At 32.5% G+C, this 24,516-nt stretch overlaps 1 protein-coding gene across 3 annotated transcripts in view; it reads right to left on the bottom strand.

The window, feature by feature from the left end:
* Window positions 1–815: 815 nt before the first annotated feature.
* LOC101789052 (histone H1.8-like) overlaps window positions 816–24,516 on the bottom strand; it is a 109,515-nt gene continuing 85,814 nt past the window's right edge. Inside the window, exons 7-9 of one of the 3 annotated variants that reach the window (XR_010045576.1) lie at window positions 24,331–24,407; window positions 17,317–17,387; window positions 3,501–3,688 (exon numbers count right to left, since the gene is read on the bottom strand). Coding sequence is in view for 2 of the 3 variants with exons in the window: in XM_063243226.1 (XP_063099296.1) it covers window positions 2,871–3,752 (882 nt within the window). In the remaining variant the exon portion in view is untranslated. Of the gene's footprint in view, window positions 5,044–17,316; window positions 19,451–24,330; window positions 24,408–24,516 lie in introns of those variants that run through there. The other 2 variants (XM_063243227.1, XM_063243226.1) reach the window with 2 other exon arrangements.

The raw sequence follows: 24,516 nt of genomic DNA on the forward strand, positions 1-24,516 counted from the left end.
AGTTGAATATGGTGTTTCTGTTTGTGTCTCTGCATTTTTATTCTGATTTCTTTCAAAATATTTATTTTTAGTTTTCTACAGTTCAAAAGTAACATTTCTGAGTACAGTTCTCTTTGGCACTTATCCATACTAGAGTTCTTTGAGCTTCATAATCTCTGGCCTGATATCAATATTCTTTTTTGGTCTTTTTCTGTTTTTATAGGTACCAGCGATTGAAGTCAGAACTGCCTGCTTGCAAGCCAGGCACTTATGCTGCTGAACTAAATCCCCAGCCCCTTGTTATCAATATTAACTGGGGAGAATTTTCAGTCTTTGTCTGTTTATTATATTTCTTATGTTTCTCATCTTTTCATATTATGCACATTTATAACTTTTATGTTTAACTGAATAACGTTGTTACTTTATTTCAAGTTATGTTTTCTAGTTTATTTTCTGCTTGCTTTTAACTGGGGAAGTTAATATTGAAATATCCTGAAGCTTAAAAATTTTTCTTCTCATCAATGTCCAGTCTACCAGTTAAGACAAAATGAACATTGCTTCTATCACAGTGTTTTTCAGTGTCTTATGTTTCTTGTTTGCTGTGTCTTAGCATACTCACTGCATTTTTCACTGATCACCTAGTCCTGTGTATTGTTTTCTTTATCCAGTATAGCCTATTGCACATTAATCGTAAGTGACTTACGTTGCTTTTCTAATCATACTAATGACTCTCTTATTTCTGAGTCTGACTCTGTCTTCCTAACTGTGATTTTACATTTTAATGGTGAAGTACTGAAAATAAGGCTTTGACAATGTAGTAACAAGATGTTAATGAATGAGAGATTTTTAAGGTTTTACTTTAAAGAGAACAAAGCAAAACAAAATGAAACAGAATAAAGCCAATCAAAACAAAACCATGAAAGCAATACAGACTCTCAAAACAAGGTAATAGATAATCAACAACTATCATAATATCTCATATTATCTTTAAAATAGCTGTACATACAATAAGACAATAATATCAAGCAAAACAACAGAATAAAAGCAATCAAAAAACACAATACAGTGATACAGGACTTCAAAACAAGAGAATAGGAGATGAACAATGGCTACCATAATATATCTTTTTATCGTAGAAATAATTTCCCATACAACCTGACACAATAGAATCTAACAAAACAAACAGAATAAAATGAAACCAAACCAAACAATGAAAATGATGCAGAACTTCAAAACAAGTTAATAGGAAATTAACTATAGCTACCACCTTCCCTTTTTAGACATTTCCTCCCCTTTCACCTTCACAATATCTATTGTACATTTTGGATCCCACTAATTCCTTCAGTTTTTCCTTATCTTTAAATTTAAGGGGAATAAAACAGCAATAAAATGCATCTAAACAGTGATAAGACAGTAGGAAATGTACCACAGTTACTATATTACATACTGTTGTCCTCTAAATAGTTGCTTGGTTTAGGCTTGCTAAGTCAGTCAAACAACAGTGCCTCCGAGTCAGTTTGCTGCTCATAGGGGAAGCTGTACTCCTCACCCCACCCCATGCACCAGCTGGCTCACAGGCAGGGCCTTTGCTTCCATCTCAGCTCTCCCCACCTGCACTCTGAATGGCTTATAGGCAGGGGCAGGAAGGAAAACACTTTACAGTCTTATATCTCGCTTATCTTTTGGAGAAGCTATGCATGTAACCTTTACATTACATAAGTCCTTAACCACCACCACAGATTCGTGAAGTGAAATAAAATGGCTAGAATAAAAACAAAAGCAAGGGTCAGTATTTTTCTTTTGTCACATGGAAGATTGGAGGGAGATATTTTGTTTATGTCATATCAGTAAAGCTTTGAAAAAACCCAAGCAGTTCAGTTTTTGTAAAATAATTTATACTGAGAAAACTTTGTTGGGTACAGAAAATGCTGGTCAAAATAATTCTTTTTCTATCTTTAAATCTACAATAGAGTTTCTCTCTTGTATTTACTATAGGAACCAGGTGAGACTTGTTTAGGTAAAACACAAAAGTATTGTGGCTAAATCTCATTGAGTATTTTAATTCTCAGAATGACACTGAACTTCCAAAAATTCTTCAACTTCAATTCACAGTTTCTTACCCTGACATTTGGCCACATTTGTAGGATCCTGAAGTAACTCACTGGGTTGTCTGTATTCACCTGGCTCTCTAAGTGTGCTGAGGACAAATTCGTTGTCCTGTGCTTTCACTTCTTTTACAGTTCTCAATCTGGTAACAGATAGAGCTTGTCCTCTTCCTTCAGTTATTTTTTTTCTGATTGTTAGAATAGAATGTTGAATCTAAGTTTCTCATTTAGTGGAATATAGGAAGTATTGTGTTGCATTTTGGTATGAATGAATGAAAAATTCATGGAGGAATTGCATCATTCTGAGCCACAAAAGTCAGGGAGTTATCAGTTGCAGATCAATTCACTGTGGGTCACAAAACGGTAGTGATATTGATTCAGCTTGTCAGGTGGTATTAATAGATTAGACTTAGCATGTGATTTAAAATCCACGATCACTATTGTGGAGGAAAAATAACTTGAAATATGAGATAGCAGCACTCCTATTTTACATGTCAAACTTATCAAAATTTGTATGAAAAATATTTGGAATCTGAGCATGTTAATACAGTCTTATATGTGTACTTCCAAATTCATTTTATTATTTTAAGTTAGCATGTGTGACTTTTGTAATGTTAATTTTCTTTTTTTTTGGTGATACATCAGTGTCTTTATTGATAACTAGGTCATGATTTGAGAAATAAGTTAGGGTTAAATTAGTAGTGCAACGATTTGGAGGAATAAAAACTCCAGCCCAGCCACCCACAGTCCCACCGGCCTATAGCTGCTGAGCTCTGAGTACAATAACTATGACCTCTTGACCAGTGGCCTGGGGTTCTTGGGGCCCCCAGCCTTCCTGGCTGGAGACAGAGTCCTGGTCCTGGGGGCACCAGCCTTGGAAGCAGTGGCGGCTTTGGGGGCAGCAATGACTTTGGGTCCAGGCCCTGGGGCGGCCTTCACTGCGGGTTTTGTACCCTTCAGGGAGGCAGCACATTTTCCAGCCTTGGAGGCTGCAGTTGAAGTTTTCCCAGGGGCTCCTGTCTTCTTGCCTGCTCTGCTGCCTGAGACCTTGGGCTTCCTGCCAAGCTTGTGGACAGTTGAGGAAGCCCCAGCTGACTTTGGGGGGTCCTTCTTGGCTACAACCTGCTGTGGCCCAGTGCCTTTCGCCTTGCAGCCTCCTTGAGGGGCTGTCTCTAGGGCTTTGCCCTGTTTGCGGGAAGCTCTTGCTTCACATGGTTCTGCAATCTTTTTCTTGCTGGAGCCAGCAGGCCCTGTCCGAGTACTTTTCCTGCTGCACTGCGGCTTCTTCTGATGCTTGGGGACAAGCTTGAACCTGCCAGTGGCACCCCTGGCCTTGGAGTTGATGGGCCTGGCAAGGAGGCCACGGCTCATGCCTGTGGCAAGGGCCTGCTTCAATAGGTACTTGAAGCGGGTGACATCGACTGTGGGGTACTTGTGCAGGATGTAGAGCTTGATGGCTGCCACTGAGGTGCCCCGGCGCTGCTCTCCTGCCTGTAGGGCCTCCAGCACCATGCGCAGCACTGTGGGGTGGCAACGGGTCACCATGACCCTGTTTGAGTTCCGGCCTGCTGGCTTTCCATACTCAGGGGGCTCTGCTGGCCCTGCTGTGGAAGAGGAGGAAGAGGAAGAGGAGGAAGAAGAGTAATTGGTGATGCTCCCAGGAGCCATCTGAAGGACACTTATAAATGACCACCTCCGCTGTTCACATACCGTTAATTTTCATACTGAACCTCTAGCACTCATTTCTTTCAATGTTTATACACAAATCATTGGCTATATCACAGTGCATAATGAAAAGTTATTTTTGTGGAAGAAATGTTTGAAAATCAATTGAAGCAAGAGTAAGGATTGTTAGTATTTTTAATTAATGAGTTAACCTTTTGATGGTTATTGTAATAATGTATTAATTTTTTCCTGTATTTACATTGCAATAAAATTAGTACAATGAAACTTTTCATAAACATTGTCAATTGGCTTAAAGTTCAAGTTTAAAAAATGACAATTAAGGCATGAATACACAAAGATTTTGAATCAATAATTTAATTACTGTTATCCTAATTAGAACTTGGAATCCTCTGTTTCAGAAAGCAGAAGAATACCTCAGCATTTTAATTATAGGGCTATATATAGAAATATATTTGAGCCCTCAGTTAGAACTATATTATTATTTCAACTTTCATTAATGGAAAAATGTACTTTTAATGATTTTTATTGTACTGATTTCTTACTGATTTAATGATTTCTATTGTACTGATTTAATGATTTTATTGTGTCTTATAATCAAAAAAGTGTCTTATAATGAAAATTCTAATTGTAGTTTAATATCAAAATGGTTTCTTGAGCTTTTGAAATATCAATAGTACTGTGTCTGCAATTTCACCTAATTCTGCACTTTGTAAGGACTCCTAAATGCTTCCTAGTGAGCAAAATGTTAAATACCACCTATTTAAAGTACAAAATTATTATGCCTGGTGTGCTCAAATACAATCATTTTACATTTTTTCACTCAGAAAAAGTACACTTTTGTAATGACTACTCACTTTATTTCTGAATTTTGTCTACTCAATTCCATATGAAACAAATACAATTGAATTGATCATGTTCTCATCACAAAAATGATAATGCAATGAAATGAAATCTAGCTAATTAGCTAGATTTTTTTATTTCATAATGTATATAAACTTCAAAGCATATGGACAACATATATGTTTTATATATATATATATATATATATATATATATATATAATTCAACATAAGAAGCCATTTTAAAATATTTTTTATAGTGTATGCTTTAGTTTATATCTTAAATGTTCCTCAATGGCTCATGCATTAAAGGCTGTGACTTAGAATGCCCTGTAACTTTAAATGGTGACATCAGAAGTTAGATATTAGCAGAAGTGCCTTAAAGGGGATATGTAATTCTAAAACCCTCCACTTTTTCTCTTTGCTTTTTAGATGCCATGAACTGAACATACCTCTCTGCCACATGTTTTTCCAAGGTGTATTGCACCACCACAGCCCCATATCAACAGAGCCAATTGAATATGGACTGAAATCTTTGATGCTATCAACTGATGTAAGACTCTAATTTTTAACTACATTTTTAACGTAAATATTTTGTCACAATGATGGAAACTGGCAAACAGTGTATTTGAATAAAATACAAATGGAAGGAAGCCGTTGGTCTTAAAATGAGTAATTATAACCCTGTGAATGTGTAATGAAACATTACATATTACTAAATGCATAAAGCATTATAATATATTTATTATGTAACTTATATGTATTACTTGATTTTATTATATGTCACATAGGAGTTAGCTAACGTTATGATTATCTATCCTTTCCCAGTAATCACACATATAATAATCCTGGACTGCTCCTTGAAGAGATACTTACTTCCTACAATACCAAATGACTGTCATGGAAATATATGCAAACCAAAAATTCCAAATCCTGTATGGTGAACTATGCCCTTTATTCAGCTCACACAGGTTGAAATAATATCTTCCTGCTTTCCTACAATCCAGGGCCAGCAATTAGAGAATTTCTACATACCAAAGCCCTGGGCTTGTTTCACATGGAACAATCCCTTCATCCAGTGCCCCTGCCTCGTCTCATCTTCACTTTCTCAAAAAAATCACAGTAAATTTTCTTATCCATGACTTTGTCATCACTTATTCTGCTACTTTACTAAGCCTGGTACTTTCTTGTGCAGTTCTCCAGAGATTACAGTTCTCCTTTTTCTTTTGAATACTATTTATTCAATACCATTAATTTCCTTAACTACTGACCTCATCAAAGCTGAATAAATTCTCCATTTTAAATACATAAATGTTTAAGTGTGTTTCTGTATTTGATCTATGTGTCTAATAACAAGGATTTTGTGGTATAATTCAACAATTTTATCATTTCTGACTTCTGTGCTGATAAAATATTGTCTATACTGAACAAATAGTTTTACAAAATACATTAACTTATTTATATTACTTTGGCCTCCTAAAATATCAGTTAACAGTATTAAAAATAATTCAAATCAGTTTTAAAAACATAAAATTTAAAGTACTGAAATTTACTAATGCAACATGAAAAGCACTTTTTACTAAAACTGTCAGTAGACTTTTTTCTGGAACTATTTGTAAGGTTTTTATTAAAGGAATTTAAAATTAAGAAGAAAAACATATAACCTCACACTTAGTTTTCAAAAGGCCACATTTTAAACCTGCTTGAAAACTAAAATATTGCTAAATAAACAAGGTTTTATTATTTTATAGTTCTTCATTTTGAACAAGAAGTTTATTGAAGAAACAAGGCGCTTGACTTAAAGGGAAAAATATTGAAGAATCTTTTTTTAAGAGTGATGTACAGCTACGTATGTAGCTGATTGTTGCAGCTCATACAGAAAAGTCATAAAATTGTCCTTGCTTTACAGTGATAAATGAGAAACTTGAAATTCTGCAGTCAAACAAGATATGCCAGAATGTTTATGCTTTTTGTCTCTTCTGCTAAAATTTTGAGGGCAAAATAACTTACTTAAAATACAGTATGCAATTATATCAAAGCACTTAAGCTTTTATTGAAGTTTCCTGGGAAGTCTTATATATTCACAAGGAAATGTTGTATCTGTTGTATTTGTTATACAAAAAGAAATGATATTTTGACATGTTAAAGAAATTATGCTGTCTGTTTTCACCCTTTATCACTTGGCTTCCCTTGATTTCTATATCAGATTTTGAGGTAGACCAGTTTAGTTTCTAGTGTTTCTTAGCAGTATGGAGATTATATGTTGTACAGAAGTCAGGTATACCTAATGAGTATAGAGAAGGAAAAAGGAGAAATGTTTTTTCCAGACTAGAGAAGTATGGGGAATGGGCAGAATGTCACAATAATGAGCAAGGGGTTGAGTCTTCTATATTCTAAGCCACGTCCTTAGAAATGAGAAAATGAGAATAAGATAAGGGAAACCACTGAATTGGTAGATTTTACTCCATGTTGTCTTTTTGGGAAATTCTGGGACCATGAGTTCCCAAGATAATAGCTTTGCCATCACGTGAAAGAAACACATTTAGTGGCCAGATGGATCATGTATCTTCAAATCCCTGAGGATCCTGAAGATGGTAAGTTTCTGGATACAAAAGTGGAATCTCCAGTTTGTCCTGTTGCCACGGGTCATATAATAGTACTTTTCCTTGTCTTTGACCGGGCTGATACATAATGAAACAGTGACATTTAGCTTGCATGTGTTCATAATGAGAACACTGTAGGACCTCTGACACTGTTTTGATATGAACAGATCATTTCTACATCTATTTTTTTTAAAATTTTATTTAAGGAGAAAAAGAAAAAAAAAGCAAAGAAAGGGTACAAGTTATACAGAATTTCAGAAAAATAATAAACAGTAGGAAATCACTAGTTAATGAATTACATATTGTCATCTTAGAAATATTTGTTCAAGTTACAAAATTAAAGCTTATATAGTGGACATTCAAACAGTGAGACCAAATAGTTCTGTTCAATGATCCAACAAAACTCAGTAATATCATTGTCTATCTTATACACTTAAATATACATGCAGTTATATCGTTTAGAGCACTTTCTTTTCCTCTCTATTGTACAATGACTATTACACATTTTGGGTTTTATTGCTCCCACAGTTCTTATTACATTTTTTGGAAGAGAGTAAAACCAAATGTGACATAAAAGAAGAGAGTCAGTCAAATCAAAAGGGTGAACATAATAGATAATGTAAAAACATAATACAAGGTGATCAACAATGGTTACCATAATGCCTCCCGCTATCTCTAATAGAATTGCCTATATCATCAATTATAATAAAATTGAACAAAATAGTAAAGAACGAAACCAACAAAACCAAAACATTGGAGACATTACAGGTCTTCAAAAGTAGATAATAGTCAACCAGAATGGGCGTCATAATGAATCCCACTATCTTCATAGTTGTTGCCTATACTTTCGAACCTCATACTATCAAGCAAAACAGAATAGAGGAACATCAGTCAAAACAAGATGGTGAGAGCAATACAGGGCTTCAAATCAAGTTAATAGTAAATCAAAGTGGATTACTATAATATATCCTGCTATTTTTTAGTTTATTTTTCCCTTAATTAAAAGGATAAAAATAAAAAAGTAAATAATAAAATAGAGATTGAGATAAAAGAGGGCATAACAACAAAACAGCGCAGAAAAAAACATAACCATTTAAGCAAAATAGTGTTTTACCACAAGATAATCCTGACATAAATGTAGTTACCATATTGTCTCTTTCCTTGAAATCTTTGAGTATAACTTCATATACTGTAGCATCAAATATATCAAAACAATGTAAAACCATTCAAGAGAATGACAGTATTACAGGGTATTTAGAATCAACTAACAGAAAATGAACAACAGTTTCTGTATAATCTCCTTGTCTATAAAGGTTTTTGTTTATACTATCACATATAATAAAATCCAATAAGATACAACATGCTAAGACCAATGGAGACAGAAGAGCAAAAGCTTGATGAGACTTCAAAACAAGATGATACTAAATCAGCATTACCTATTATGATGTTGTTTTCTCCAAAATAGCTGTTCCTATCATCCAGTCTTCTCTGCCTCATTTCTGTTGAGCTCTTTTTCTGTCATTTGTTGTAAGTTTGTCTTCTTCATTTCGCTTTCTGCTCCATTCATTGTGGCCTCTCTGCCACTATTTCTGGAATCTTGGTATTTTCCTTTTTTAGAATATCCTGAAGTATTCTCTGTAAAGTTGGATTGGTGGTTGCATATTCCCCTAGTTCCTCTTTATCCTGGAAGCACCTTGTTTTTCCATCAATTTCCAGGGATAGTTGTGCAGGACATTTCAATCTTGGCTGGAGGTTATTATCTTTCAAAGCTTGAATTATTTCCCCCCACACTCTTCGTGATTTGATGGTTTGTGCCGAGAAATCTGCTGTAATTCTGATGGGTGTACCCTTGTAAGTGATCTGTTTCTTGTCTCTGACAGCTTTTAATATTCTGTTCTTATATTGGATTTCTGGTATTTTGATTATTATATGCCTGGGTGTAGCTCTGTTTGGGTTGTAGGTGGCTGGGGTCCTGAATGCTTCATACATCTGAGTATCTTTACCTTTTGCTAAATTAGGAAAATTCTTCTGGATTATTTCTGTGAGTAGCTTTTGTAGTTCATGTCGCCGTCTCTCTACATCTTTTTTCTGAAGAAGCAAGTTTAATCATTCTGATGAAGGGAACTACATCTACCAACCATTTGAAAACAGCTACATTAAACATCCTAATTACATATAATTTTTTTAGTCAAGTAATATCTAATGTGCAGTGAAATCAATCTTTTCCAATTCATCATAGTTTACAACACTCAAACACAAAAAATGGAGGACATGAAAAGCTATGAAGTCACTGAAAACAAGTGGATACTTTGAGATTTAATGGAGGTTAATTTGAAAATGATGTTTCTTGAAAACACAATAATGCAATCAGATGCAAGAAATAAGTTGGTAAAATTTCTATATAGTTTTATAAATCTAATTTTCTATGATTTTTCCAGTTAAAATTAAAAACTAGACCTTTACCCTCCTAATCCATTTTCTAGGTTTCTTTTCTTCCTTTCTAGTTTTGTATTGAGACTGCTTACTTTTAGTGTTTACTTTAATAAGTTTTATATATTCCTGAAAATGATTTACTAAATCTATGAAACCCAAGAGGTTGACAAATATTTCATTATACTAAAAATTATTGTAATAATTTTTACTCATCAATAAATTATTACCAAGTAGACAAAATGTATTATTAGGATATCCCAGGGCTTACATAAAAAATGATAGCAATTTTATATACATAAAATTTAAATAAGCTTAATAAAATACTGTTTAAATCAAAGAACATGCTATTTGACCACAATGACTTCCAAAATAAAGTCTGACTACAGGAGCTTTGTTCATCTGTTAAGAATCATTTATATATAAAACATATATTAATATGTTTTAAATCAAGTAAAAATATAGATATATGATTATTTGAGATGATGTGTTTATTTTATTAAAAGTTTTAGAGACTATCCTTTTTTATTAAAAAGTATATATGTGTATAATAGAGAAGAACATTTTCTAGAGTCACTGGTTAAACAGCCTCAAAGTTAGTTTGCTATTTTGGTTTATTTTTAAAAATATGATCTAGGAACCATCATCCTGTGCTTATTTACAATGCACAGTACTAAATCTACAATGAGTCTTCTCAAAATAAATATGCATTTTAATAGAAGCTGCGGGTAATTTTAGATACTTTAATGGGTTGGTGAAGCAATTTGAGATTTAATCTGCCTACTTACAATTTAAAAAAAAATTTAAAAAGTTGTTAATAATTAAATGTAACTATCAAGAAAAAGTGTTCAGAATAACATGATACTGGTGAAAGAGGAAGTGTCATGGTGTATGTTGTGTCCCCCAGGCCTCATGAGTTTGCATCGTGCATTTGTGATTGGTTCATCGTCTAGTGCTTGGATTGATGGTCTGAGTGCTCCACCCACAGAGGGGTGGAGCCAGGATGTGATGTAATGACAGGAAGACGGTGTGTCAGGCTCTTTTGCTGGTTTCAGCCTTGCTGTTTGCAGCCTCCATGAACTGCGGCTATGCCATGCCACCCTGCCTTGGAGCCAACTGAGTATGGACTGAAACCACCAAAAACTGTAAAAAAAAAATCTTTCCTTTCCCACTTTGTGGGATATTTTGTCTCAGCAATGAGTAAAAAGTAACCAAGACAATAAGCAAAGAGATAAATGAATGCAATAGTGAGCCCATAAATAGCAACACAGAAATATAATCAACTGTGTATTGGTAAAACACATACAAAGTAGGTAGACTTAAATAAATGACCATGAAAATACTGGACATCTGGTTGTAAAACAAATTAATGTAGATATAAACTTTATAAACTTCACAAAAAGTAACTCAAAGTGGACCATGTTCTTAAAAATAGACTTCAAAACTGTAAAACTCATGGAGGATAACCTAAAAGAAAGCCTAGGTGACTTTTTGATGATATCTCTAATAACAAAGATATTAAAAAATAGTTGAAAACACTCACTTTATTAAAACTGAAAGCTCCAGCCATGCAAAAGACAACAATAAGAAAATGAAGCCACAACTCCACAGACTGAGAGAAAATGTTTCTTCAGTAAACCTCTAATGAAAGCAATATTCCAAAATGTGCAAGCACTCCTTTATAATAACAGTAAGAAAAAAATTCTGATTGCAAAAATAGGCAAAAGATTTGAGCAAAAGTCTCAACAAACACAATGATAAATGACAACATGCATTTAAAAATGCTTATAGTCACATGTTTGGAAGAGCTCTAAGATTCCCATCACCTTTGGTTGTCGGTTTCTACTTTCTTCAGCCTTCCAGTGCAGACTTACACAGATGTCACGCTAGTCAGTTTCCAGGCTTTTGATCTTGGACTGGTGCTGTGTCCTTGATCCTTCTTGTCCATCATCCTGGGTTGAACAACTTCTGTATCTTCCAGTTCTCCCTCACACAGATAATCACTGTGGACTTTTCTGCTTCTCATTCTGTAACCTTACTAAAAAAATCCTCTTGAATAAATGTTTGTATTTTCTACTTATGTTGTTCCTCTGGAGTACTCAAACAAATATGTCAACATACTAATTCCAACTCTATGACTTTGTGGAATACTGAAATCTGCAAGGACAGTAAAATGATTAATGGTTTTCAGAAATGATTAGAGCTTGAGGGAGAGGGATACTTAGCCAGCAAAGGATATTTAGGGTGATAAAATATTGAGTTCTGATGAAGTGTATATGGTCATATATTGTCTTAATCTTTAGAATATACAACTTCCAGAATGAATTCAAAAGTAAGTTGTAGATATAGTAATAATGGTTTATATACATAGTTTCATAAACATCTACAGATATAATGCTCTGGTGAGGCATATTAATAGTATAAAGATTGTATAAATATGATGAGAAAAGTTTTCAAGAATTTGTAACTTTCATTTAATTTTTGTGTTTTTCTAAGACATAGTTTATTAAAATTGATTACAAAAATATCTTGTTAATTAAGATAAATACAAACAAGTTAATGTGTTTGTATATTTACAAATGTGCATATGTATGCACAAAGTCTTTATAAAATGATTAAATTCATCATGAGGAGGTGATACATGTAAAAGACTCAATTAGTTATTTTTTTACTATTGATTTCTCTGCTTCCCCCCTTCAATCTTTTGTTTTGTAGATTCAGTCTTATCCAAATTTTTCTGTAACACATTTGGGAAGTGACTGGAAGTTCATTTAAATTTTACAGTATTAAAATAAATATTTTTAGGCTGATTCTCCATGAATTTCTCCTAACTCTAAAAATATGCTAGGCAAAGTGTGAATGCTGAAGAAAAAAAGGGCAAAGTATAAAATCTAGTGCCTTTAATGGACCTTGGATGCAATTCCTTGTTAAATGTTTTCTACTAACTTCAAACTCCCGAAGGGAGAACAAATGCCATAAGGCCATGAGTACCATAAAACAAAATGACGAACACTGTAGTCATTCTTCAGGGTTCATTTTTGAGAATGCAAAACTAGTGATTATTGTAAGAACTGGCAGCACTCTTAAAGTAAATGCAATAACCAAACTACACTCGGTGCTGTCACATACATTTAATCAGAGGACACTGCAGTCTATATACCATTGAAGAGTCCATTTATCTATTCAGTTATTCTGGATTCATTTTTGTCAAGAAATTTTTTATCATTGAAATTTTATACTTAGAATATATTTAAAAATGTAGAATTTTAAAACTTTCTAACATTTTTCTACTGATGATGTTTCATTGTGATATTTATTATTACCTTCTGGGTTTCCTACTACAAAGTACAAAATTGACCTTGTTGAATAGTTGATATTATTTTATTAATAGTTATGCATTGATTGCACAATTTATGTAACTGGTCAATAATTTGCTATTCTTTTTGAAGAATACACACTATATACAAAGTAAAAACCTGCATAAACATCCCATGACTTTATAAGTTATACTTTAGGTCCCAAAATATTCATAAATATATTTTTGTATTTTTATAGCAATATAATATTTACTTCTGTATGTTATAATGATATTTTATATTTAGAAAAATTATATTTGCTGTTTATAGTTACTGCAAATGATTAAATTATTTTATAGGTGTAAAAATTCAGGTAAATACAGACTACTGCACCCTTGAAAATTGGTCAACTGTGTACTCAAAGAGGGTTTCAATCACATTAAATAGTCTAAATTTATTTAAGTATGATATTTTGATATTCTGTTCCTCACCATAATCAAAGACTCTAAAGTCAAAATCAACCAAATTATCAATTCAAAGCAAAACTACACTATTTCCAAGTATAAAGTCAAAATTAGTAGATAGCAGTGAAGATTTTTGTAATCGTACATTATTACATTCTAAAAATTAATGTTTTTTCTAACCAAATGTCTTGTTTCTCTAGAAAGAAAAAAAGAAAAAGAAAAAAGTATGTGGCACTGGTTAGAGAAAAAGAGATATAACATTTCAGAGGCAGTTTAAGTAGCTCAAGATCAATAACTAGTATTCCCAAATAAGTTGCTTTATGTTAGACTTTTCCCTGCATTAGACATTGCTGACGCTCTACTTCAAACCAAGGGAAAAACAGAAATATAAGAGTAGTCTTTAACATGGGGATGATAATAAATGCATTGCTTATAGGTCAGTGAGTTGACAATATTATCCTGAAGATCAGTAAATCTATTGTATCTTTCCACATTAATTACTACACAGTCATATCCATGAACTGTTCCATTAAAAGAATAGATGAAGAAAAGTGAATGCAAGCAAATTATACATTCTCCATATAATTTTACTCTAGTGACACCTGGTAAAATACACACACACACACACACACACACACACACACACACAAATGCTAACAATGTGAAGACAAAAAAAATAGCAGGACATACTTGGCAAATGTGTGGCTTGTGTGTGTTTCTGTGTGTTGTACTGTTGGCTGCAGTTAAAAGAATGCATAAAGGAGAGAGAAATTTCCTTACAAAAATCATGTTATAATTTTGAAATTTAGATAAAAGGTGATCAAAGTAGTATAGTATATCATGTATCTTCACCATCAAAGGAAGACTACGCATTGCTCAACTTTTTAATTAAAGTTTATAAAACTGTATAATAGGCTAGTAACCAAAAATATCAAAAGGTTATAAGCTATAAGGTCATTCAAAAGAATATGGAGTTTTCTCAATCTAGAGTGCGTTTCATGCTAATCAGTAAAACATGCTACCTAGAATGTCATTTAATTACAATGAAATATTCAGTAGCTATTTAAAATATATGGTAAGATTTACAGACAAAGATCAAAGAAAAGTTTCACTTTTGGCAAAAAATTTAATAATGTTTTGTTAATATCTTATTAAAAGTATAATTTGATCCTTTTTTGATTTATCACTTAAAACTTTGCATTTGAAAACATTTGCTTTGCTTTGAATTATTAAGATTTTGCTATTTGTGTTTAGTGAAGATAACTTGTCTTATTCATAAAATCAACAAAAAAATTTTGAAAATTGTGTTGTAGCTCTGCATTTAACATCTCTACAGAGGAATACAATTGAATATAAATATCCAATGAATATAATTGAAAAACAAAATTCATTTTATTATTCCCTGTGGATCCCTCAAATTGTTTATTAATTTTAGTGTACATAATATAATCAAAAAATAAGGTATATATTTAAATTTGTAAAACTATCACTGCAAAAAGCACATAAACATTAATTCCCATTAAACTCTCTCCTTTCCTTTAAACATATTTCTTCCACCATTCTCGTCACTTTCTGAAGCAGTTCTTAGTTTTTAGTGAGTGTTTTGTTAAATCTGTTTCCAAGTTTCACCTACTCTGAAAAATTGGAACTATTTTATGTTTGTTTCTTTATTTTACTTTATTCAAAATTTTAGATTTTAAAGAGAATTTTAAAATATTTTCAGGATTATCTGTAAATTGGAGTTTGTGGCTTAAGGTATAAAACATAATTACTGGGTTCAGACTGACTTTTTTCTTCAAATTAGTGACTCTACTGACAGTATAAATTAACTAACTTCTCCAATATACTATTTGTCTCGTGTAATTTTAAAAATATATAATCACAATGATAATTTGTCATCTGTTAGCTTGTAGACAAACTGGGCACATGTGAAAAATTAAAGAACTGCTAGATCTTGTTAGTAAGTGACAAATGGTCAATTTTTTTAACAACTCAGATTCAATATATCGTGCAGTGGATCGAGCCCTCTGTTTGGCAAATAATTTTTCTTTCACTGCTTCCAACATTAATTGTTATATTCTTCTTTCTTTTTAGTGTCCAAACTTCCACTGTTGCTCTGATAAACTTTATTTCTAAGCTAGTGAGTAAACTGTCCATGCAATACTTGTTCAAAGAATACAAAATAGAAAAATATAAAGGAAAATATTTCCTCTGATAATTATTTCTTGGCAGCACAAAGGCATATGATATTAGATAAGGTGCTTATACATTAAAATTTCCACATTTCTAATAAACTGTCATAATTTATATAAGAAATTATGCTCCCATTTCCCAGCTATAGCTCTTTGAACTGACTTTTCAAACTTGACAGGAGAATTCAGCAAGAAAATATTCTATCATGCGTTTATGTTAGAAATGACTGGATGAAAAAATTTAATGATAGATGACAGTGAACTGTAAAACTTTTGTGTCATAAAACTAGTGAAACATGAAATTACCCAAATCAATTGCTTAAATAACTTAATAACTTGAAAATTTGAAATTTATTCATAGATGGAGGACAAAGAGGAATTACAATATATCAATAAAAGGTCACTGGAAAGTCTTCATTTTAAGGATTTGCCCTCAAACTGTATTTCACCATTTCTTCTTAACTCTCAAATCTCTGTTAAAATTTACTGTTGTGACAAATTTTAATATTAAATTCATAGGTGAGCAAGCAGATATATTTTCTTTGGTAACAGGTCAAATGGCAGATGAAAAATTCAATACACTATTAAGAATAAGAAGATAGATTTCAGATAAACTCAATTAAAATAAAACTGATTAGAAATAAACACATATGGGGCCTGTGATCTTAATGATGAAAATGATTTATTTTACCAAATAATATTTGAAACTTCAAATATATATTGTTATTCCTTTTGCATTAGTAAGGCTTACATAATGATTTGAAAAAACTTTCTGAGGAGACAGCTACTCAAAGTGATTTAATTATGATTTTTAAGTTTGATCAAAAGTTATTTTTGTCTCCACAAAGAAGAAGAGTAATAAAAGTAGCTAAAGTGAGGGCATTGTAGTTAACTTCTATATGACACAATGTTTTAAAATCAATTCTTATTGAGCTATTCTTATTATTATATCCACTTCTATTGTCATTAATAAATATATGTCATATTTCTTGACAAAACCATGGTCCATTTAATCATTCAACATTGTTTACACACACACACATACACACACGTGCATGCACACATGCACACACGGACACAGGAGGCTCCAAACAGTGACATTGTGCAGACAACTACGGCACAGACTTGTTTAAGGACCCCTAGCAGCCCAGCAGAGACACATGTCACCACAAAGTGTAGGAATATTTGATATAGATATGTTCCTAAAACATTAAGATTTGATGGAGAAGACATATAATTAGGTGAGAGAGGCAAAAGAGGGCATTTTGTGTCTGTGGGGAAAACAAATTCAAAGAAATTTATAAGCTTCAGCAATGTATTATTATGCGGATTGAGGTTAGAGCAGAGATGAAGGATCCAACCTCTGAGGATGCTGAAGAAGGGTAAAGAAGGGAAGTAGTGAAACTTGAACTCTTGAGGAAGAGCTTGCAAACTGAAGGGGACTAAGCTTAATGATCTCCTTGAACTGTGCGAACTGAATGCCCCGGAATCCTATAACAATGGCAAGCCATGAGTGACACATTTAAGGGGATGGCAGGGATTCAGATGAGAATGACCTAGATCACATCTTTTCTTTATTTTACAAGGTATGCATGTAATGTGCGAATGTGCATTTCTGTATCTATAAATCAGTATTAATTTAAACCTGCTCATTAGTGTCTTAGTTACTGTTCTTGTTGCTGAGAGAAAATACTCAGCAGCCAAATAAAGGAGGAAACATACCTTTAGCCCACAGTTAAAAGATTTGAGTCTGTAATTGGCTGGCTCCAAGGGAGGTGTCATGTCAACAGGCACTGGGGAGGAAAAACAGTTCATGGAAGGGTTCAGGTAGAAAAGCAAGAAGGGACACCCATAGCTCTTTCTATCCCTTATATCTCATCCAGGACAAAATAGGATGAGTGGCACTCACACCCTTATTCCTAGTGCCCTAGCAATGCACCATGAATCAATTCCAGCATCCCGCACTCTAGATCCAGTCACCTAAAAGCCCCACCAATGACTGCGTGAGAGCTGGGAAGGCATCTTTACACAAGCCAAAATTAAATTTAAATTTGTTCATTTGATAGGTTCTTTAGTAAAGGAGAGGTGATATTATGCATTAAAAGTGGTGCTATAGTTTCAAAATGAGGAATTCTATCCCAATTAATTAACAATTTGATGCTTAGAAAATAATTTATCAGTCTTAGTATTTCATTCTTCATAGTTGTGTAAGATTTACGCTACTTGTCTAAGGTTACCAAAAATGCATAGAAAAATATAATTTAGTATAAATCTACCTTAGAAAAGTGTAAATATATTCAATGAAAACAAGATTCTTTGGTTAATACATAGTGGGACCAATATATAGGGCAAAGGTTTAAACTGTGTAAAAACTTACACTGTCTGAATTTCATCTCCACTGAAAATGTTTTTTTTTCAATCATCACCTTCTGCCTTTGTTTTACTAAAAGAATTTCTAAATGATCTCCTTGATTTTAACAAATCACACGTGCTAAAATTCATCCTTTATGCAATGGAATAACACATTTTAAATGTTATATTTTCAAATGTGTCAAAAATAGGAACAATATTATATTGCCCTTACAAAGTATATTCAAATGCTCACCTAAGGCATAGGCCCGTCCATGAGCTGTGCTGGCCCATTTATTTGATCTTGTCCACTATTCTACTCATAATCACTTAATGCTACTCAAGTTGTACTGGTTTCCATGGTGTTCCTCATTCAGGCCAGCCCTATTAATGATTCAGGTCCCCTATACCTTCCTCTTTCAGCTAGGAACTTTAATGATATCATTGTATTTCTGTTCCTTTTCAGCAGATTTCTCAGTTTAAAATTCAGTTTATCACAGATGTCTTCCTTCATCATATCACCTAAAGCTAAGGTTAACTTTATTGTTGTTGATGCATTTCTGAGTTAAATTATTTTTTCTTGCTTTTTCTGCATGCTCTATCTCAAATTTAATACTTGGAAACAGGGTTGTTTTCTTCATTTGCCGCCTATTTGTGCCACTTAAAATAGAAGCTGACACACAGCAGATGACACAATGTACGGAATTGAAATTAGTTTGGTATGAGAGTTTCTTCAGCAATTAGAGAAAACATTGTAACTACTGTCTAGATAAAATGAAAACATAGAGATATCTAGAAATGATACCAATTGTAAAAATATCTCCTAAACTAGAAAAATAAATTATTTATAAAATTTTTACAACAGGTCTATATCACTTACATGTGAAATAAGCACTACTTATTAGAAAATAAAGTTTGATTAATTTTTTTTCAGAATCTAATAACTGCCAAGCACAACTGTTAATGTTGCAAAATAAATATACTGTAAAAAATTACATATGAACCACTGTGGAGAGATTGGAATATAAGTAAGTAAATATTAAGTCTGAGAACAGAGGTGTGAACCTCACAGAGCAGAGGTATGGACTGAAACCATGCATCACATATGAGGACATAACTCAGAAAGAGTTAATTTTACACATTTTAATTTTTTGTGTCGTAAGCATTTGAAATCCACTGCACATTTCACAACTATAATGCATTCTAATTTAGACTATATACCTCTTAAATGTTCATTAGAGTTAAGTGCAGTACAGATCTGTAATTTCAGCCTTCTCCGAGTGTAAGCAGGATGATTTCAAGTATGATCCCAGCCTGGGCAGCTTAACGACTTACTGATACCATGTCTAATATACCCACATGCACACACAGGCACATGTGTGCGCGCGCACACACACACACACACACACGCAAGTAAATGATTACAGTCACCTAAGGTTGTAAAGCTCAATTCAAAAGCCCAGAATTCCATGTCTAGTATGGAAAAAAGAAAAAGAAAGTATTCAGCACAAACATGTTCCTACAATCATATCATACCAGCTTATTCCAAGCAAGAGTCTGTCTCTTTGGTCTTGTAATCAGATTGTAAATGACTGGCTCGCTTTTCCATGTATTGAGTTCTGCTCACTTTGCAGCAAATTGAAGTTCCTCAATCACATGTCTTGTATGTATAAATGATGGCAAATGACATAAATGAAAATGTGAGCCAGCAATGAAATATTCTGCAGATCATCAAAAGTTGTGAGTCAAATGTTAGGATTCCTTTAAATGTGCATGTCAGAACAAGAGATCCAGAAAATAAATATATTATAAAGAAAAAATACAGAGGTAGGGATACTAGAAACAAAATACATATCCATATACATACATGGCACATATAGGTGAGAGAGATGTTAAAGAACTAAATTAACAATCTTGTGGGCTGTCATGGTCTCACAACTTCAGAACTGTATAGAGTGATAGAAAGTTGGTATTAACTGTGATGAAGAGTATATTACAGAGAAAAACTGAATTAAATTAATAAGTAGTTTACCAAAGTCAACCGTAAGAATTGAAACTACTTTATAAGTTAACATTTCAAGGCCCTGATACTTTAGTGTTCATAATTCACTTTTTTAAAAAGGTCAATTGGAGCAATTCTGATGCACAGAAAACTCTCACATCTAAAATTTTATCAAAGTAAAATAGCATCTTCATAGTACCAAATATATTATTAATACATTCAGTATTATGGTTGTATTAATTTAACTTTATAATTATATCTACTAGTTTAATCATTAGACACAACTTAATTGTAATTTTACGCACCACTCTTATTACAAATTCATACTTTGTTTTTATTTTTTACCCTAACTAAAATTTATGATTAGTCTAGCACAAGTCACACCATTCTAACCCATATTCTAATCAACCCATGTGCAATTTTCAGAAACAAGTTATAGCACAATTCATATTGTATTAGGCCATCTTAAAATAGGCTTATTATCTGAACTGCCGGGATTCAATTTAGCTGTAAGGTCATATAATGAACATGAGGCTAGTAATGATTCATTTTCTTCCATAATTTAATAATATTAACTTAGTAGCTTGAAAAATGAATCAACAAAGTCCTATGAATAGATTAACAGTGTTTAAAAATGTAAAGCAATGATAAAATATAGGTTATTTCACTGAAATTGTTAACAAAATTCACTCCAAAATTTATGGAAGCAAAGTAGTATTTTATTGTTAATTGCTATAATATGGGATTAATTAGGCACCTCCAGAAATGTATTAAAACTCTAGGGTACCATCTGGTAAATTAGCACTTTAGTACATCAAAGGGTACCTAAATCATTATAGTGCTCACTTCCTTCTTATGCTAACCCTGAACTTTTCAACTATTAAGGATAAAGATTGCTCAGGGCATTTAAATTTGGAATATGAAGTAAGAGACTATGACTGACAGTGTTTGATGGATTCCTGGGAGGCAAGTGGACTTTCTCTTTCCTGATAACTCAGACATGAAACATGTAAAAATCATATGGATGAGACTAGAAACCTTTTCCACGTGGCCTATGCAGCAGTTTCTCTTCTTATCCTATTCTTTACCTTTACTATTTGATAGTGTGCAATCTACTACAATCTAATAGAAGTAATAATCTAGCTAAGTGCTCATATGTTTATCATTCTTAAACAACATATTCAATTTTATATATTGTGCAGCATTATTGTACACTTGCATAATTAGCTTTATTAATTTGATAATGTTTGCATTCATATTTGTATTGATTAAATTTTTATATTAATGTTTAATAATTAAATGCATGCTCATATGGCACATATTCAGTATATGCAATAAATATTTTTAAGTTGCACATTATTATATAGAAAACTTTCAGGAAATCTACATCCTAGTCCTTGTGACCCTTTCTATACTTATAATGGTTGTTCGTTTAGTGCATGTGTCTGCAAAAGTTTGTCTGTGCTCTAAAGATATATCATATACCTGCATGCATAAAAAGTGTATTTCTTAAGTGCATAGACATTAATAGGCATAGACAAATGTTACATATGCTATGCATAAGTGTGCATATTTATCATCATGCCTAGATTTGTCTTCCATATCAAAATAATATTCTTTGGTGCCATTCTTAGTATTTTAAGAGAAGCAAAATGTTTCATAGTGGTAAGCAATTCTTTGTTTTTTCACAGATTTACAGTTTTATGTCAGTTTTGTTCTCTTTGATGTAGCTAATACAAACAATAAAATGAATATTAACTCACATGACATGATATTTACAGGCTGTGCATTTTCAGGAAAGTGAAAACCACATCAATATAAAATATCCAAATACTTAAGTTATTTTCCCAGTATGTTTATAGCCACCTTCAGAATGGCATTATGAGTACCTGACAATGTGTCACATACTTTCACATTCATTACTAGAAAAAAAGACAATCATATATAGTGAGAAATTATATTAAATATTATTTTCAAGTTAGCTATGGTGGCATTACATTCCCACACTTAAAGAGTGGATTGCACAACATTTATGTCACCCACTCTGTTCTTCTTCCATAGCTCCGAAGGAGCTTATGAAACACAATACCTGGGGCGGGGAGTAAAATTTTTACTACCAGGAAAGAGATGAAAGAATGGCTATTAGACAATCAACTGGATGTGTCTGCCATACATTTTATATTCTCTGAATCAGTTTACCAAATGTGATAAATGATGTTTACAAAAATATCATTTTGTATTTCTTCTATGATTTTCTAGAGAATTTCTAGAATTCTAGAGAAATTCTAGAGAATTTCTGGAGAATAGTTGCAAAGAAAAAGAGGGCTATATTATGGAATTCAATAAAAACATACAAATATTCCATTGACTTTCATCATATGTTGCAACTTTCTATCACTGTGACAAAATACCTGACAGAGACAACTCAAAGAAATAAAATTTTTATCTTATGGCTTTGGAGGTTTTAATCCATACTCATTTGGCTAATCTTTTTCTGGGTGTATGGGGAGGCAGAGCGCCATGGAAGGGCATGTATAAGGAGCAAAGCCACTAACCTTATGGCGGTAAGCTGGGGGATGTATCAGGGTCCATTATATCCTCAGTGGCCTATTTCCATCAGTCCTCAAATTCTAAAGCTTCCATCACCTTTCAACAATACTTTATGGTGGGAACATGTCTTTAGAACATAAACTTTTCTGAGGCATTCTAAATCCAAACTATGTCACATGTAACACATAAATATTTGCACATTGATGATTACAGGATGCATTGCTTAATGGCAATGAAAGAGCTCGTTAAAATTATGTCACATTAACAAGCAATTAAAAGAAATTGTCATAAACCAAGTGGATAATTTTATCAGCCTGTAGTTATACACATGACCAGCATAGCACTTAATGCAGGGAGACGAGCCCAAATTTTCAATGTTATTTGAAAGGTAATAAAAATGAATTTAGTATGTGTCAACTGGTAATTTGATTCTTTTTCATTTTTGAGGAACAGCTCTTTTTATCTTATATTTTTATCAATTTGGGATAATTTTGAATTCAGGGATAAATATGAACACACATATATGATATGTAAGCTAGCATATCTATTACCTATCTATAGGTAAATATATATGTATATGTATAAATATATATAGTATATATATAAATACATACATACATATATATATATATATATATATATATATATATATATATATATATACAGAGATGGAGAGAGACAGAGAGAGATCACTTACTTTCCTAATTAGCAACAAGTTTTTCAAATCTTTTTAAAATAGTGGTTGAAAAATTAATAAATTCTAATCTATGCTTCTTTCCTATTGTGACTCTAAATTTTATTCAGAAGAGGATTAAATAACTGAATATCTTAAATATATTTTCATGTATTCATTTTTTTCTTGTTGCTTATTCACTATTTGAATTATGTTGGGAAATTGTTTCTCAAGAATCATTATTTCGGGGCTGCGGATTTAGCTCAGCGGCATAAGCGCCTGCCTTGCAAGCAGGCAGTCATGAGTTCGATCCCTGGTACAGATAAAAACGAAAAAGACAAAAAAAAAAAAAAAAAAAAAAGAAAAGAAAAAAGAAAATAATCGTTTCTCACGTTTTGAACTTTTTATGCATAATTCATTGATCTACTATATGTGAATAACAATAAATGATTTAACTGTCTAAGGCTGGAGAAAGCTACTTTTTTTCAAGTGGTTGCCAACTACCCAAAACCATTCATTACATGGTTCTTCCTGATTTTAAAGACAATTACAACAATCAATTGGACAAAACTTTTACTCATGAATAATCCATTGCTATAGAAATTAGCATATTGTCATAAATAATAGAAAAGTTTATAAAACAGAGCTCTAGTTTTCAAGTTGTGTTTAGGATGAAGGAAAGGATGCAAATTTCTAAGAGAACAGAACAACTAGTACATCACGTGGAAGTGGATTTGAAGATATAGTGCAAGAGTACAAAATTCAAATATCCAAGGAAATTAAAAGGACAGAATATGGTAAAAATATCCTAAAAGTAAGTGACAAGGAGCTAAACAGTCAATTTTTTTTTCTAAATGAGAAAAGCACTTAAAAAGATATATTGACCAAAGTGATGTAAGAATGAGTAAAAATTTTAGAGTTCAATATTGCCTGTTACTAATACTATTCAAATTAAATCCACAGTGAAGTAGCACTATGTATAATCGACAATTGCCACAATTAAAGAGGCTAGTAATTCCAAGTGTTTCTAGTGAGTTAGAGCTATCAGATCTGGTGGATGATTTGAATAACTGTACAATCATTCTAGAAATTATTGTGGTAATTTATACACATAAAAATACACTAATGAAATGATTCAGCAATTCCTTCAATAGGTACTTACCCTAATTAAACACTATGAGTGTGGACATTAGTTAAAAATTATGAGCTCAATCATCCAAACTGGCTTTATTCACCGTACTGAAAGTCAAACAAATGAAAAAGTACATTCAGCATAAATAAATATACAAATGTCACTAAATTCAAAATGAAAGCAAAATATTTACTCTGATTTTTACTTTTCAATACT

This window comes from Cavia porcellus, unplaced genomic scaffold (assembly GCF_034190915.1).
Source record: "Cavia porcellus strain 051 isolate PalLab524CR breed Dunkin Hartley unplaced genomic scaffold, mCavPor4.1 scaffold_35, whole genome shotgun sequence".
NCBI classification, from domain to species: domain Eukaryota; kingdom Metazoa; phylum Chordata; class Mammalia; order Rodentia; family Caviidae; genus Cavia; species Cavia porcellus.